General features: G+C 32.8%; 1 protein-coding gene across 2 annotated transcripts in view; it reads left to right on the top strand.

Moving 5' to 3' along the window:
• Positions 1-8,112, top strand: part of LOC145303524 (uncharacterized) — a 96,585-nt gene extending 88,473 nt beyond the window's left edge. For both annotated transcript variants that reach the window (XM_080144976.1, XM_080144977.1), the window contains 2 exons: positions 4,173-4,424; positions 7,716-8,112. In XM_080144976.1, coding sequence (XP_080001102.1) covers positions 4,173-4,424; positions 7,716-7,735 — 272 coding nt within the window. In that variant the 3' untranslated portion in view covers positions 7,736-8,112. The remainder of the gene's footprint in view (positions 1-4,172; positions 4,425-7,715) is intronic.
• Positions 8,113-17,439: the final 9,327 nt, after the last annotated feature.

The following is a 17,439-nucleotide window of genomic DNA, read 5'->3' as shown; positions in this document are numbered from 1 at the left end:
TAATTTTTAACCAAAATTTATTTATTAAATTCCAGTAATGTTCATATCAATTAAACCAGAGTCAATATTAATTGACCCAGTTAATAAAACTCAATGATTATCTCCTTTCCTCTGCAACTTTAGACTCTGCTATTGGCCAGCATTTAGTTGAGAATCCATGTTCTGCCAAAAAGTATAAAATAGAGTGGTTTGAGGTACTTCATAGGATGGATTCCAAAAATCATTTAAAATTTTGGAATCTGTCTCTATTGTGATTCAAAAATCTTTTTTGTGCCGGCAGAAGAAATCGATAAAAACGTAAAATCTCTTTGGAGAACTTTGACCACATCCTTTCTGTATTTTTTCCTTCCTCACCCTTGTGATGCCGTTCAAATTACCTTATACTCGTTTATTGAATTAAATGGTTTATTTTAATCATCTTTTAACACCTTAAATATGAACTACCGTTCTGCAGGATCAAACATACCCGTTCCTTTGTCTCGATACATTTTCTATCATTATATGTAATTAGTTTTTAAAAATAGTCAACCATATAGGAGCCTATTCGTGACCAGACACACACACACGCACACAGACATTCAGCTTTATATTATAGATATATATATACTAGCATGGGTGCTCGGGGCTTGAAGAATTAAATTTGGGGCAAAATATATGGGGAGTTGGGGGGTGGGTGATGTCACTCCAACTTTGGGGAAAGAGCTAGAGGCTAAAAAGAAAAAGAATGGAGGAGGCAAGAATCTTGGAGTACTCTATCAGGAGAGGAAGGGGACCATTCACTTGGCTAGCTGAGGAAATAAGGCTTACCTTACTGGGACTGGAGTTCGACAAGGCTAGGAGCCACACACATGCCTATGCAGGGAACACGTACTCTAACTTGGCTCCTTTTCATACACACAAGCTCACTGCCTCAATCCATCTTCTGTCGAAAGCTGCACGATGTAATCTCTTCTTGTAATGATCTTGACCTTCAACTTGTGTTTGAAGAACACAACCAGATCCTGATCTGCCAAAGATTCAACCCTACGCTTCTCATTCAGCCTCGATGTTCACACCACCATTCTGGCTACATCCAGGATCACAAGAAACATAGCAGCCTGGCATTGTGTATGACCAGGGACATGTTCAGCAGGCAAGGATGCTCAGGATAGATGTGAGCCGTCACCTTGTTGACATACCTCCAGTAACAGTGGAGTTCGCTGCAATCGAAGAAACCATGGTCCTGTTTTTTTTCTGCTGAGGTCCCTGCAGTGGAGGCATTCAGGCAAACTCACAAGTTTGGCACTGCACTGTATGGCATTGAAGGGCAATGCATTTTGGGCCGGTTACCATGTCAGGGAGAATTCGGAGTTGTTTATTACTCTCGAGCCTGGCACCCAACGGCTCATTGACAGCCTTGAAAGTTTGCTAGACCTAGGTAGCATTTTGAGTATGGCTCAACATTCCCTGAGGAACTGTATGTCACCCAGCAGCCTCTGACGGGCCATAAACCGACAGGTTGGGGAAGGCGCTATCAACTGTGGGGTTACACACAGACTCCTCCGTCAATGTTTGACTCAGGAACACTAGCCTTTCAGTGTCATGATGATACTTTAAGTCAGGCATTACCAAGCCTCCCTCACAAGAGTATTAGATATAGATCTGTCTGCGAACCCAATGCCTCCCTTCATTCCAGAGCAGCTTGGACAGGCGGTGCCAGAGGGCCTTGAGGTGTTTCACAGGCAAGGGAAGTACAGCCAGCCGGTAGAGGATGAAAGGAAAGACATGTGGTGCACACCTCTGCTCCAACCTTTAAGGAAAGTTTCCTTCGATGCCATGAGGCGACCACGGCAGCAACCTTTGACCATACCTCCGACCAATTCTTTTCCAGCTGAAGACTCAGTCTGAACCACACACTGAAGAACTGATTCAGGCCATCCATCCAGTTGAGAGGGGCCAGAAGGCTGGTAATACCTCTCAAGGGACCTAACTGCAAACCAACTGATTTTCTGCTGTGGATTGTGGTCTCTATAACCATTTCATATTGAGTGAGCACCTCTGTCACCTTTTCAATGTCTCAGAAGTACAACACAAAGATGGTGATGTCCTCAGCGAACATGGAGACACTGGCCGACATTCCGCCAGGAAGAGCTATATCTCAAAGGACCGAGTTTACCTCCCCACTCCTTAGCTTGCGAAGTAGCAGTTCCAACACAAGTATTTAGAGCAGAGGGGACAATAGATAGCTCTGACCGGACGAACCAGGAGATAACGAAAAGTTTCAAGTGCTAAAGAGTTGTGATACTACGCTGTGATCTTGGTCCAAAGGCTAGATAGGAATAACAATGATGTTTCTTCAAGGGTTAAATATAAAAAAGATGAAAAGAAGAAGTGGGCTTCTGAGTCACACCATTTATCAGAGTGACAACCTGGCTATATCAAGAAGTAGTTGATCACGCTGTTATCATATGATCTAGAACTATAAACATTTGGAAAAAACAGCACCAACACAAGCAATTAATTTCCTGTTAAATTAGTTATATTTCATAGCTTGTATTATACAGGATGGAATGATAAAATTGTCGCCCTAGAAAAGACAACATGATTCCATTTCTATTTGATGGAAACCGGTTTTCTTTTTTTTTTTTTTTTTGTTGCAAACCATCTACTAGTTGGCCAGTTGTGTACAAATCCCATGAGTGATAGGAGCCTTTTATCATGTCTGAAAGTTACACAATGTTCAACAAGCAAGATTGGAGATGCGCCACTGTAAAACTCATGCTCTCTACCGATCCAACTTATGACAACAGAACCATTGCCAGTACCCTCAAAATCTAAATCTGGACACTCAATGCTTGAGGGCACAGCTGAACGAAGTTTCTGGCCACAGTTATGGTCTTTGGTATGGTTTCAAGTGAGGGCCACATCATATCACTTCACATCTTTGAAGTCGGCTTGAAAGTAACACCAAAGTGTACCTGGATGTGCTGAAGAGTGTGGTGATCCCTTGGTACAATCAGGTGGCCACTGGCAGATCCTGGGTGTAGCAGCAGGACTCAGCACCGGCCCACAAGTTCAAAGAGATCCAGCCTTGGCTTTAGAAGGAGTGCTACGATTTTGTACCCTCCTCCTCTGACCTGAACCCGTTGTACAACTTCGTTTGGTCATATGTCGAGAACATCACGAATATGACCTCCCATAACACCAAAGCCAGCCTGACTATCGCTATCCGCCAAGTATTTGCTGAACTGCTGCCAGTGCATGTGGAAAAGGCATGCTTCTAATTCCGGATTCGTATCATGGTGATGATTGAGGCTGAAGGCGGCTACATTGAATAGATGTCAGATCTACTACATAATCAAGTTACCTGAATTGATTTTTTGAATAAAAGTTTTAAAATTAAGCGTTAGTGTTGTTTTCTTTAAGGCGACAAATTTATTGTTCCCCCCTGTATGTCATAATCACATTGATACTAAAGTTCAGCAACGTTGAGCCTGGTCAGTACAAAAATGGATGACCATTTGGAAATACCAAGTGCTGTATGTGCTCTCGACTTATGTTAGCATTGTTTCTAGTCATCCTGGATTTCTCTTTGCTTCTGGAATCAAACAATGCCGAGTCAGGAGAGGTTAAGTTGGGATTGCACAACCCTTGCTTCACAATTACATGCATAGCCATCTTCACAGAGGGTATTTCTTTGCCTTTCAAAAGTGAACAGAGACCCTGTGATAGTGTGTATTGTTTACTGCAATATGTGTACTCATTAAATTTTTTGTATTACTAGCAGGGGATGAGGCTTTGGCCGGTCATAAAATACGCCTAAATATGATATTTTAATTTGTCCAGATTTTGTATATATTATAATAGAGTCGTGATTTCAAAAGTAAAAAAAAAAGTATTTGGGTGCCATTTGCTAGAATCGAAACCGAAAACAAAACTGTAGCATTCAAAGCTGGTGACGTTACCACTGTACTAACGTGACACGCATATGAACTGATTAAAAATGAAAAATAAACTAAGATGAATGTACAAATTATTTTAATCGGGTAAAGATCACAAAAAAAATGGTCCATAAAAAATCCAATCATTTGAGACCCCTAGCGTCGTTCTGCATCTTTTTATTTTAGAAGAGATAGAGTAGATGCAAAAATGCATTTCACTTTGTTTTAATCCAACCTTTTTCTTCTTTGTAGGTTGCATTGATGGAAAAGTCTCATTTAAGATTGAAATAAACAAAAAAATCGGCATGCATAATATGTTCTCCTTCAAAGCAGAAGACTACCACGATTGTGCGGAAAAGTGTCGTGTTACGCAAAACTGTTTGTCGGCTGAATTTAAGCATTCCCGGAAAATCTGTCATCTCAGTATGACGGCTCGCTACCTTGCAGATGAATATATCTTCCGTAACTCGGCAAACACGTTTTATCTTGAGAAATTATGCACCCGTAAGTGACGTTATTTTATCTATAAACGATTTAATATGAATTGATTTTTTGGTAAAAATTGGATAATGTTACCATTTTACCAGTTGTCCAGGCAGAAGTAAATATTTTTTTTTTAATGTACTGAAATTATAGTCTCAATAACTTGATACAACAATAAAATAAAATAGAAATGAAAATTAGCTATTCAGAATCAATGTTTGATATGTCAACTTAAATGCTATTAAGTACAATTTTTTTTTAATTTTGCAAGATAACCCTACATGTTAAATCTTCATAATTATATATATATATATATATATATATATTTGTGGCAGTCCTTCATTGAAATTTTTTTTTTTAATTTCCGTTCATTTATTTGCAGTTTATTAGATACTGCAAATTGTATGGTGTAGATGCGTGCCAGGTTGAAGTTCTGTCTGGGTTACTGCATCACTTTCGCTAATACATATCCTATGTTCATGATAAAACTCACACAATTAACCAACGCAGCGGTGTCTACAATTTATATTCTTTAATCAGCAAATTAATAGTAACTAGTTAACAGAATTTATATAAAAATAAATTCATAATAAATCTGGCAAAAATTATGTGAGCATATATCCACGGCCATTGATAGTCGTGGTATATGGAAGACATCCGTTTCAAATGGCAATCTAATCATCACCAGCATCATAATCATCATCAACAGCAACAGCATAATATCGGAGAAACCAAGCGTTTTAAACAGAATCTCCATTTGAACTTTCGATTGCCTGTTACAACGATGATCTCTTCGATGCACGCTCACGCCATCTTTGCCAGATTTATTATGGATTTATGTCTGTATAAATTCAGTAACCTAATCATCATTAAGGAGCAACAATCCGCAGATTTTTTTTGTCTGTTATTTGAATTTTAAGGTCATAAGAATGTTAGAATTTGTATTACAATTCGCAGAAGTATGAAAAAATGGGTAAAATTAAAAATATAACAAATAAGTGTTATCAAAGACAAGTTACTCTTCTACCTATCTTGAAAATTTTTAATGGTTTTACTCACTTTAAAACGTTTAATCAGTTCAAAAATCATACGGTGTTACAGTGGCGTAGCTAGACCTTTTGCCGCCTGGGGTGGTAGAAAAATTTGCCCCCACCCCCAGGAATTTGGGTGCCCGGAAAATTCGTACATGAAAAATTCGTCCATTTTTTGCTAGGTAGGAAAACTGGTCCATTATTATTAAGTTAACATTTATTCTGTAGTTGCTTAATTTTCATACCTTGCGAAAATTAGTTCTACGGTATCTAATTTTTCTAAATTCAATTAAATTAAAATTAAAATATGAAAACTGATTTTTAATATTTTTTATTCATTTGAGATTTTATCTGTTTTCCTTTTGTTTTAAGTAGATGGTGGGGGTTGCCCGGGGTGATTTTGTGATCCCCCAGCTAGCAATTGTAAAGTTTACAAGGAGTTATAAAAAGTATGCTACAAAAACAAACGTTTGATACTTTCAAAGTCTTAGCCTCATGAATTGGACAGTAATAAAATTAATGAATTCAAACTTTCGCATCTAATGTTATTTCCTCTTTGATGTCGGTGTATATACACCCAAATATCCAACTTTCTTTTCGCACCTATTCGATAAAAATTTATATGAAAGTTCCCCTTTAAGTATGAAATCTTTCTGAGGTCATTTTGTTTTTTGGTGCTTGGCCAAAGCCTGGGCTTGGCCCTATCCTGTTAGGTCAGCCGGTCACTGAGTATATCTCCAGAAATAATTAATGCTTGCATTTTTTAAACTTAGTGATTGAAATGAATTAAAGCAATTTATTCTCAATTAATGGAAATTTTGAAAACTCCAAACTGTTAAACTATTTATCAAGTAATAATTTACAATTGCATTTGGAGTTTTCAAAATTTCCATTAATTGAGAATAAATTGCTTTAATTCATTTCAAGATCGGTTTTTAATGTAGAGAAAGTTCAACCTAGATTAAAAAAAAAAATTGCCTCAATCTTGAAGGATATATTATATATATATTTGTTTATATATATATGTATATGTATGTATCTACATGTATGTATGTATATATATGTATGTATATATTTATATTATATATGTATATATATATACATATATATATATACATATATATGTATGTATATATGCATATTTATGTGTATTATGTATATATGTATATATGCACGTATGTATGTATAAATATGCGTATATACACATATATATGTATATATGCACATATATAGTTATAAAATAAATACGTATTTATTATAATGCTCCCATAATGTTGAGCATAATGAGAGCCAAAAATGGCAAACGGCTGTAAGCGAATATAGCAATGGTCTTGTTTAAAATTAGATCTTGTGTACAATTAGAGCCGAGGTCGGTTTGGCAATGACTGCCGATTGTTCCCATTTACTTGCCTCTCCACGAGGGCAGAGTTAAACACAAGGCCGGTTTTTAATGTGGGGAAAATCCAGCTTCACAAAAAGGGGCACTCTGGATAGGAACAAAAATAAAAATTCTCAGACACATTTTTCTGATTCTGATACCTCAAAAATTTCCGATTTTTTACAACTTTTTCAGTATAAAATATCAGATTTTTTGTTAGATTTTTTAAAAATTTTTATTTATTTTTTTCTACTTTCTATTTTTACTCTCTCAAAATGCCGCCCCCTGACATATGCCGCTCGCAAAATAGGGACACCTTTTTGTGATTCCAATAACTACAAAAGTTCCCATTTTTTATAACCTTTTCGATATAAAATTTCAGATTTTTTGTCAGCATTTTTTTCGATTTTCCCCTTTTACCATCTCAAAATGCCGCCCCCATGCCGCCCCCCCTGACGCTTAGAAAATAGGGACACATTTTTTCTGATTCCGATACCCCCCAAAATTCCAATTTTTTACAACCTTTTTGGTATAAAATTTCATATTTTTTGTTAGCTTTTGTTTATTTTTATTCATTTTTTCTACTTTTTTTTTTACCCTCTCAAAATGCCGCCCCCTCAAGTGTGCCGCCCGGGGCGCCCCCCCCCCCCTCCTAGCTACGCCAGTGCGGTGTTATCAATATATTTGAACAAGACAATTGGTGGCGACTGGTGAGTGGTGGTGAGCTGACTGTTAAATACATGAGCTTTTGAAAAATGAGTTAAAACTAAAAAATTATACAAAATACGGTTAGAAATTCACCGAATATATGTTATCGCGACATCTGTCGACTCCATCTTAGCAAGCATCCAAAATAATAAATGTTTTTCTTTTCTTTCTTTTTTTTTTTTTTTTTTTTTCCAGCTTTTGACAATATCGTCTGAATGTCCAGTGAATGAAAATATAATCGGACTGGTTTATGCTGTGAGCATGACGTCTTTCCTGAGATTTTAAAATGTCTCTTACTTTTCAAGAAAATATAGTTGATATCAATTTTAGGGAAATCGCAAATGCATAGAACCATTATATTTATCTTGTTTTGAAAATTTGGCTACCAGATTGACCTTTTTGAGAACAAATTTGGCCTTTTTACGCTCTTGAATGAACCATGGTTCCACGCAAGAGCATAAAAAGGCAAAATTTGGCCTCAAAAAGGCCAATCTGGCAATCCTTAGAAAGGCCTAATTTTCAAAACAAGTTGGACGCTTCGATTGTTGTACATTTAGTCTAATAAAAAATGTTGAAAAAATAATAAAAATTACATTTTTTCGAGTTTCATTTTAGCCTTAGGGTCTAATAATGTGTTTCATATAAAAATAAATAATTTTTATAAATTTTTGTCTGTCAAATAATTTACGCCGCTCTAATACACATTTGAAAAAAAAAAAGGGGGGGTCAATTTTTACGACGTGCACCAGCGTATTATAAACACCCCAACCTCCCCATGTTAAGAACGGCTTTCGGAATACCCTCCCCCAACCTCCTCATGTTAAGAACGGTTTTCGAGGGTGTCTATTCCGAAAGCCGTTCTTAACATGGGAAGGTTGGGGTGCTTATAATACGCTGGAGCACGTTGTAAAAATTGACCAAAAAAGGGATGCATGTTCGGAATAAGAGCGAAAATTGAAAGTCGCAAAATTTCCATTAAAAACCAATGTCATATCTATTTGATCTTTATGTCAATTTCAACTATTATCTTCTTAATTGTCATTTCGAAATTAGTAACATATCACGGCATTATTAGATAAAACATGTACTTTCACGATTCTACGATCTATTATTCCGCCATTATTTTTTAAATTTAACTTGAACAAGGGAAGTAACTAGGTATGACACTAATTTTTGACACCCATAACAAAAAAATGCAAGTAAAAACTAGTAAAATGAAATTAATTCATCGTAATTTTTACTCTTTATTGAAGGGTTTAAATCGCATATACACATTCTTTATTTTACACTGAATAAAACGGATGAAATCTGATTTGAACATCACAAAATAGCCAAAGCATTAAAAAAAGGAGAAATTAACAGGCGTCGCACCGTCGCAGATATACGAAGAACAGGTCTTATAAAACAATAAAATTATGGGGGGGGGGGAGGGGGCTTAATATAAATATATATTATATCTTTTTAAAGTTTTTGTTCAATCATTATTCAGGTGAAATATAACAGTAAAAGTCTTACCTTTGGCTTGAAATATGAAATAGACATATAGATAGGATACCCAGGAGGGGGGAAAATCATATTTTAAGCAGATAACACCTGAAGTAATTAACTTCCGGTTTGATATGGAACTCGTTAACTGACAGAATATTAATTGGCAATATCGTAATTTGTAGCCCGTAAAAAGTAATATTTAAATTATTTCTATTAAATTCCTCTTTTTTCTAGGAAATATCAATTTTCGTGGTTTCAAAGTGTAGTATATGTTCCGGCAGATGCTGCACTTTGAGGCAATTGGTTAATGGTCCATGTAGGGGCAACCCCATATACCATATACCATTCCCCTTTCCCCTCCCCCTCCCCTCCCCATAAAAACCGACCTTGTGTCATATTTTGCTTACGTGAAAAGCAAATAAATACTTACTACGCTGGGGCACATAGTAATTAGTTCTCATTATCTAGTTTAATTTTTAATTTTTTAATTTTTTTTTTCTTATTTATTACATGCTTCGCCGAAGCATGCTTCGGTCATAGTTTAAAATACTGATTTCTTCCTCTGATTTTAATGACAGGTGCCCGAAAAATATGCTGACTTCATTTTTGGCGATAAACTGTAGAAGTACCGGGATTTTTTTTTTTTAAATTTTAAATAAAAATAGCTAGTCGAATACGCATGAAATAAATAAACATAACATATATACACATTTTTTAAGCAACTGTTGAATTTGAATTATTTCGTTTTGGAATAAGACAGGCTGCAGTTACATCCCCTGTGCTTCTGTTTATTATTTAAGTAAAACTTGCAATTTATTTCGAAAATTATTTTCATTAATAATTAATTTTCAATTTTATCATTTTTCATAATTTTTGGATATTTTACTAATTTCGACTTGACAATCATGTAGATGTCACTGGTTTTAATTGGAATTCAAAATTTCGATTTATACTTTTATTCCTAGCAAGTGCAATGTTTTTATTTTTTTCCATTATATTAAAAAAAAAACAACTAGCAGGCTGCGTGGCGTTGCCCAGATGTAAAATACGCATAAATATTATATTTTAATTCATGCAGAAACTGAAACCTGTGCATGCTAATATTATGTTTTTTTTCTAAACCGTTCACTTCTTATAAGTAAAAAAAAAAAAAAAAAAAATACTCAAGCTGAGATTGAAACCAAAACCTAAAGACAGTGAGTCAAGCACGATAACCACTATACCACGGCACAATCTTTAAAAGGTGTTTTCAAACAACTTATTCGTAAAATAAGTAATCTGTAAACGTGTAACAACAAACTGATAAAAATCAGATCACTCTCACATACCAATTTTTCAATTTTGACCCCTTAGCAGACCTTTTTATTTTTGTTTCGGATGAAAACATTAAAACTTTTTCCACGTGTCTGGTATCCTATATACCGAATTTCCATTCTTTCATAGTCTTTCATAGATCCAAAATTCATTGAGTATATAGGTTGAGAAGTGTCCTTGCGCACACATTCTCAATTTTACAGATATGTAGATTAAGAGATATAGGTTATTCCCATTGTAGCACATTACGAACACATTTATTTCCATCTAGCATCATTTATTTATAGCGGCCATATTTAAAAAAAAAAAAAAAAGCAACTCAACAAGATGTTTGTTTTGTTACCCTTTTGATTGTCATATTCAAAGTGCTCTAAATACACTATGCAAAGACATTTTTTTTTTATTTAATGGTTACATGCATTTGTTTATAAAATGTGCCTAATTGCATCCAGTAGGATTTTCCTCAAGTTAATATCAACTGACTATGTTTCAAGAAATTTTGCACAAAGAAAAGATGATGACATTTGTATTAAAAAGGTCAACGAGAAAAATTTATGATGAACTTTGAACTTTAACATAGTATTCTACTTTTGTCAATGTAATCAAGAAAAAGTTAAAATTAAAGAATTAAAATAAAATGCCCAAAGGTGAGGGAAGATTTTAAGAAATGTAATCTGTTGAAAAAAATAAAAAGTATTTGATTTCTTTCTACTCTTGTCTGTTCAATGGACATTGTTCATGTATTAGCGATCAAATAAATAGCAATAAAGTAATTCAACCACAAATTTTTATGTTGAAACAGAAGGAAATCAGTTTGTTTTACAGTGGGCAGGGATAAACCCTGACAATAGTCATTAAAATGTGACTTGAAAGTTGGGATGGAAGCCACATAGGAGCAATCACGTTGATAAAATGGCTGAAAGTCCCCTGTGTCGATTGTGTGGGGAGAAAAGTCAGAATGTATAACACATTGTCAGTAGTTCTGGGAAGTTAACTCCAAAGGACTACAAGAGCTGTCATGATAATGTTGCAAGAAAGGTTCATTGGAATATGTGAAAAAAAGAAAGAAGTTGAAATGCAGTGAAAAATGGTACAAGCATATTATAGAAGGAGTGGTGGAGTGTGATAATGTGAAGTTATTGTGGGATATGAATATCTAATGTGAAAATTTGATTGAAGCAAAGACAAGATTTCATCTTATTAGAAAATAAGGAACACATGGCAATAACCATTAACATAGCAGTACCAGCTGATGTGTATGTGGAGGAAAAAAGGTGAAGGTGGAAAAATACCAAGACTTGTAAATGGAAATGAAAAGATTGTGGAAGTTGAAAAAAAGTAGAAGTTGTACCTATTGTGATGGGATCCCTGGGTAGAGTGACAAAGGGATTTGACAAGTAAATTGAGAAAATTTGGATTCATTGCAATGTTGGAGTGCTTCATATTGGGAACCGCCAGAATTTTGTAAAAAGTACCGGAGCTCTGAGAAAAAAAGACACTGATAGCCTATGGTCATTTTTTTTTTTCATTTTTTTTTTTTTATTCAATTTTCACCCCAAACAAGGTACAGTGCCACTTTGAAGCAGGGGGCTACTATCAGGGACTTAATTAGCAGGGTCATTATGAAGGGAGATGAGTAGAAAGATGTTTGTTAACATTACACTTGAACTTCTGCATATCAGTGCAGTTGGGAAAGCAGAATCCCGGAAGGGAGTTCCAAAGACCCGCAGTTCTGGGGAAGAAACTATTGGAGTAAAAGGCTTTCTTGCACCTAGAGATCTCTACTGTAAAGGGATGAGACTTAGTAGCTTGTCGGGTTTGTCGGGGGTAGTTACGTCGGGGAGGTACAAGTGTTTGCAGTTCGTCAGAGCATTTGTTATGATCCACCTATCAGCATAAAATCAGCAATAACAAATCAGATAAAAAAGGAAACAACTGAAATAATAATAATGTTTCACTGTCCTAAAATGCTAAAATGTCCAGGAAATTTATATGCAAAACTGATCCCTACTAAATTCTTAAATAATTGTTTTTTAGGGTGTTCACATGTAATTATTCCAAAAAGTAGAATCTTATTTGGGGGAGGTGGGTAGCAAAATCTACAATAATACCAAAATGGGGGTAAAAAAAAAATAAAAAAATAAAAAATCACACTTCAGAAATAAAAAAATGAATAGATAAAATCTAACCAACTCCAGAACTTTCACCAAACAATCATACAAAAATCGAAATAATTAGGGGGAAAAAAAGAGTTAAATTGACAGATAGCGCCTGAGGATGATGTGAAAAGCGAACAACTGAACTGAATGAGACTGAAACGAAATAAATATGTCACTTACGAGACTTGTTAGCTTCCTTAGACTGCTTTGGAGCTTAAAAATCAATGCATCATTAATATTATTATTATGAAAACAAAATATTTTAATACTTTTTTCATCTTGAAATTTCAATTCGAAATGGTTACTCATTAAATAATAATAAGAAGAAAAAACATTTTTATCGCCTATACATACTTTTTTTGTGTTTTTTTCTTCTAATTGCCATATCAGTGGACATCACACTTAAATCCTAACCCCAAGGTGAGGAACCATTGCTTTAAACGACAAAATACTATAAAAAGGCTGACTAGGAAACCATCAGAGAACACATCAGAGATGCCCCATGGACCAATATCTTCTCTCTTCCTACTGAACAATGTGCTAATGAGACAACTAAATGGTGCAAAGCGGGTATTGAAGCACATGTTCCCACACGGTAGTATTATAGCAAGCCCCACTCAACCCTATGGTTCATTACAGATTGTGCAGCTGCCATTGCACAAAGGCAGCATGCATTCCGCCGGTTTGTACATCATAAGTCAAATACAAACAGACAAAAATTTATAGATGCTGGAAATCATTGTAGGCAAGAAGTAGCCACGGCCAAAAGAAGGTATGCTGAAATAACCAGGGAATGCATAGAATTGCGAGAGGTAGGAACTCGTGATTTATGGAAAATCTATAATAGTTTAGTGAGTGAATAAAGGGCAATCAGTAATTTCTCCACTATCCAACAACCAGAAGGTCGCATGCACAGAACTGCTTGCCAGTGATTCACGTCCAACTCCACCTTAGAGCCAACAAACAACTCCCTCCCAAATTTCGCTATGCGGACTGAAGCCACATTAGATGATGTGAAAATCACCCCTTCTCATGTTTGCGATATCATAAAAAACTTAGACACTTCTAAGGCATGTGGGCCTGATCTTATCCTTGCCATACTAATTAAGAAATGCTTAGCTGAGCTAGCCCCAGTACTTTCCAAGCTCTACAATAAATGCCTTGCTGAATCTTGCTTCCCTAATAGCTCGAAGATGGCCTATATGGTACCAGTGTACAAGAATTTTCGTGAAAGGACTGATCCTCTTAATTATCACCATCTACCAGTCTCCTCCTCTTTGCTAAAATCTTTGAAACCTTAATTAATCAAGCACTAGTCCACTACCTCACAAAAGCTAATCTTCTCTCTGACAAACAGTATGGATTTAGACAATGTTGTTCTATTGCAGATATTTTAACAGTCATTTCTGAACACATATATCATGTACTGGATAAGGTAGGCGAAGCCCTTGCTATATCCTTGATATATCCAAAGCCTTCCACTGCTGGCAGTAATAAAAAATGATAAATATTTATTAATGTTAAACTACCAGTAAAGCTAAAATCTATAGATCATCATCCCCACAAGTGTTTTTATGCTTGAGATAATATATTCACATTTATGTGTTTTTACCGTAATTGAGGGAAAAATAGCAACTTTATAGTTAACTATTTAGAGATTTATGAAGAACCAGGATTGGAATCAGTAATTGTATCAGTATTGAGAATTTAAACTGGAATCAGTAATTGTATCGGAATCAGGAAAAATATTAGAATTATTCCTTAATTAATCAAGCACTAGTCCACCACCTCACCAATGTATAAATTGTTGATTTTTATTATTGTTTTGTAATTATTTTCTAGTACATTTTAAAAAATTATTTTAAATTTCCAGGTGTTGACTATCGTACCGTTTATTTCTTTAAGTATATTGAAATGCACAATTTTTGACTGCATCTGTTTTGTAGTGCAAAATCATTCACATGATTATTATGTCAGTTATTGAATTTATTTCACCCTTAACTCATCAGAAGAAAACGCACATCAATTTTAAAAGAAAATAAAGGAATATAGGCATGATTACAAAATCCAAAAATTATGAAGGAAATTGCAATTACCTTTTTCATTTTATTACGCCATTTTGGAATTTTCAAGTAAAGTCACCAAATTTAAATTCCCGTCTTAATAAATTGTATTCATTTTTGCAATAAATTAAAAAAATATATTTTATTCAATATTTTATTAATTTATGTAATATTTTATTAATTTATTATTAGTCTATATATATTTACATAATATTGATAACTGTAAAATCTATAATATATGTATTCATATTTATTTTTTATACAAACCTAATTCCTAATATAATTTTTTATGGTAATAACCTTTGATGATTAGACCTATAAATTTCATTTTATTACATATATAAATATTTTTATTAAATTTATTTCTACTTTAACCAGAATTCTTTTATTGCCATTTAATTAATTTTAATTAACCATTTTTAACATTAATTTGAAAGATCTTCTTTATTTTTTTTCTGTCAATTGTTTATAATCTGTTTCAGTGAGATAACTTATTTCATGATTAAAGTAAGTTATTTCCCCTTTTTTATATCATATGGGTTTTAACGGTACTAATAAATTATATACTTATCTAATTTATTGTTTTATTTTATTTATAATTTATATTACTTTTTTTTTAATTTCATTTCTATTTTTATTGATTATTTATTTAAATTTTAATATTTAAAACATTTTCAATATAAATTAATCTATACTTATATATGAGTTTTATCTATTAATATTCTGACTCAAATAATTTTCAAATCAATGATTACCTTGTATGACTATTAAATTTACTTCCATAATTATATTTCCTTTAATCTAATTTATTGAATTCAAATATACCCCAATTTTTTATTGTATTCTTAATACATTAAATTTATATCGAATACTTTATAAATTTGAATTTTTTCCTGAAAGTATACCATGATAACAAAGTATTCAATATCCTTTAACCTATAATTTTTTATGAGAATTATTTAGTTTTGATTACTATTGTCATATACTTCAATTTCATCTATATTATCTCCATTAATTAATTTATTTTGTATATTTTATCCAATTTTATTTTATTTTAATGTATTACTATTATTATTTTAAAAAAGGAATTTTTATTTTAATTTTAATGTGAGCTATTGTATATTCATAATCATATTTCTTTAATATTTTATTTTATTTAAATTAATTACTATTATTTTTTATTTTAAGTTAATTATTTTTAAAGTGTTACCCTAAAATTTATATTTTTAACCTGTAATTATTATGTACAAATATTCTCAATCAAATTTAATAATTATTTCCAAACTGGTTAAATTGGTTGGTACATTTTACTTCACTTGAATAAATCACATTTCTACTTTTATTTAATTTTAAAATACACTGATCATATAATATTTTCTTATTTTAATTAATTAAATGAGTATGCAAATTAATATTAAAGGATTAAAATTGTATCCTTTTATTATATTAGGATTATTAATATTGTCATTATAACATAATATTTTATCTTCTCTCATTTACCTTTTTTTTTATTTTATTTATAATTTGAAATTTTAATATATTCAACTAATATTTAACATGTCTATATAGTTAGAACATTTCAAGCTCCACACCCTCCATTCCATACTTTATTTTTTACATATAATTTTTAAATAATATTATTAACTCATTGTTGTCAGATTTAAATTAAATTCTGCATCATGTAAAATATACCACTCTATTTTATGTTCTAATCTATTCCATAGATATATCCTTTTATAACTAATGTTTTAATTGACATCATTCTATCATTATATCATTACATTCAGTTTATTTAATTGGGTTATTCTAACTTTTAATTACGACTTTGTTCTATGTTATTAGTTAATCATATTTTATCTTATTTTATATATTTATTTCTATATATCTTTATTTTAATTTGTTTTTAATAAATATTTTCTCTAAGGAGGTATCTTTATATATCTATAATATAAAGCTGAATGTCTGTGTATGTGTGTCTGGTCACGAGTAGGCTCCTATATGGTTGACTATTATAGAAAACTGATCACATATAATGATAGAAGATGTATCTAGACACAGGAATGGGTATGTTTGATCTGGCATAATGATGATTCATTAAAATTGTGGGGTCTGCGTACGCACCTGGTCCACAAAGTATGGAAATAAAAAATTTAAAAATTAAAAAAAAACTTTTACAAGTGTTTTTGATATAGATGTACATAATAATACTTTGATAAGTATGTTTTATCTTAAATAGGGATGGTATAATAAAATTGTGGGGTCTGCATTCGTGCCTGGTCTCCATAGAATGGAAATAGGCACAAACTTTAATAAAGACTTTTCATCAGCGTAAATATACTTTGATAATTATGTTTCAGTTTGAAGAATTATGAGGATGTTCGTTCGCACCTGACCTCCATAGAATGGAAATATGTCACAAAGTTTAATAAGGCTTTTTAATATAGATCCACAGAATATTGTGATAAGTGTTTCAGTGTGAACAGGTATGGTATAATAAATTATGGGGTTTATCTATTTTATTTTTACTTTCATCATATTTTGCTTTGGTTTTGATACCCCCAAATTCGAAGCTATCTCTTTACAACTCTTCCTTTTCATAACCTATCATACTTTAATAAATCAGAGTCCATTTTCTGTAGGCTGTTTTTGAACCCAGTTAACGACGGGTACTTTTGCTAGTATATATATATATATATATATATATATATATATATATATATATATATATATATATATATATATATATATATATATATATATATATATATATTCTCACTTCACTTAATTAGGTTTTAGTCATGGCAAAATATACTTAGATCTATTTAAACAATATTATATTACTTCCTGTCGTTTGTTTAGAAGGCTTTCTGAAGATATTATTATATGAAATGATTC

The sequence above is a fragment of the Euprymna scolopes genome, chromosome 19 (genome assembly GCF_053919585.1).
Source record: "Euprymna scolopes isolate OS-2025 chromosome 19, ASM5391958v1, whole genome shotgun sequence".
Classification (NCBI taxonomy): Eukaryota; Metazoa; Mollusca; class Cephalopoda; order Sepiida; family Sepiolidae; genus Euprymna; species Euprymna scolopes.
The sequence above is the reverse complement of the archived record's forward strand: the minus strand, read 5'-3'. Positions and strand labels throughout refer to the sequence as shown.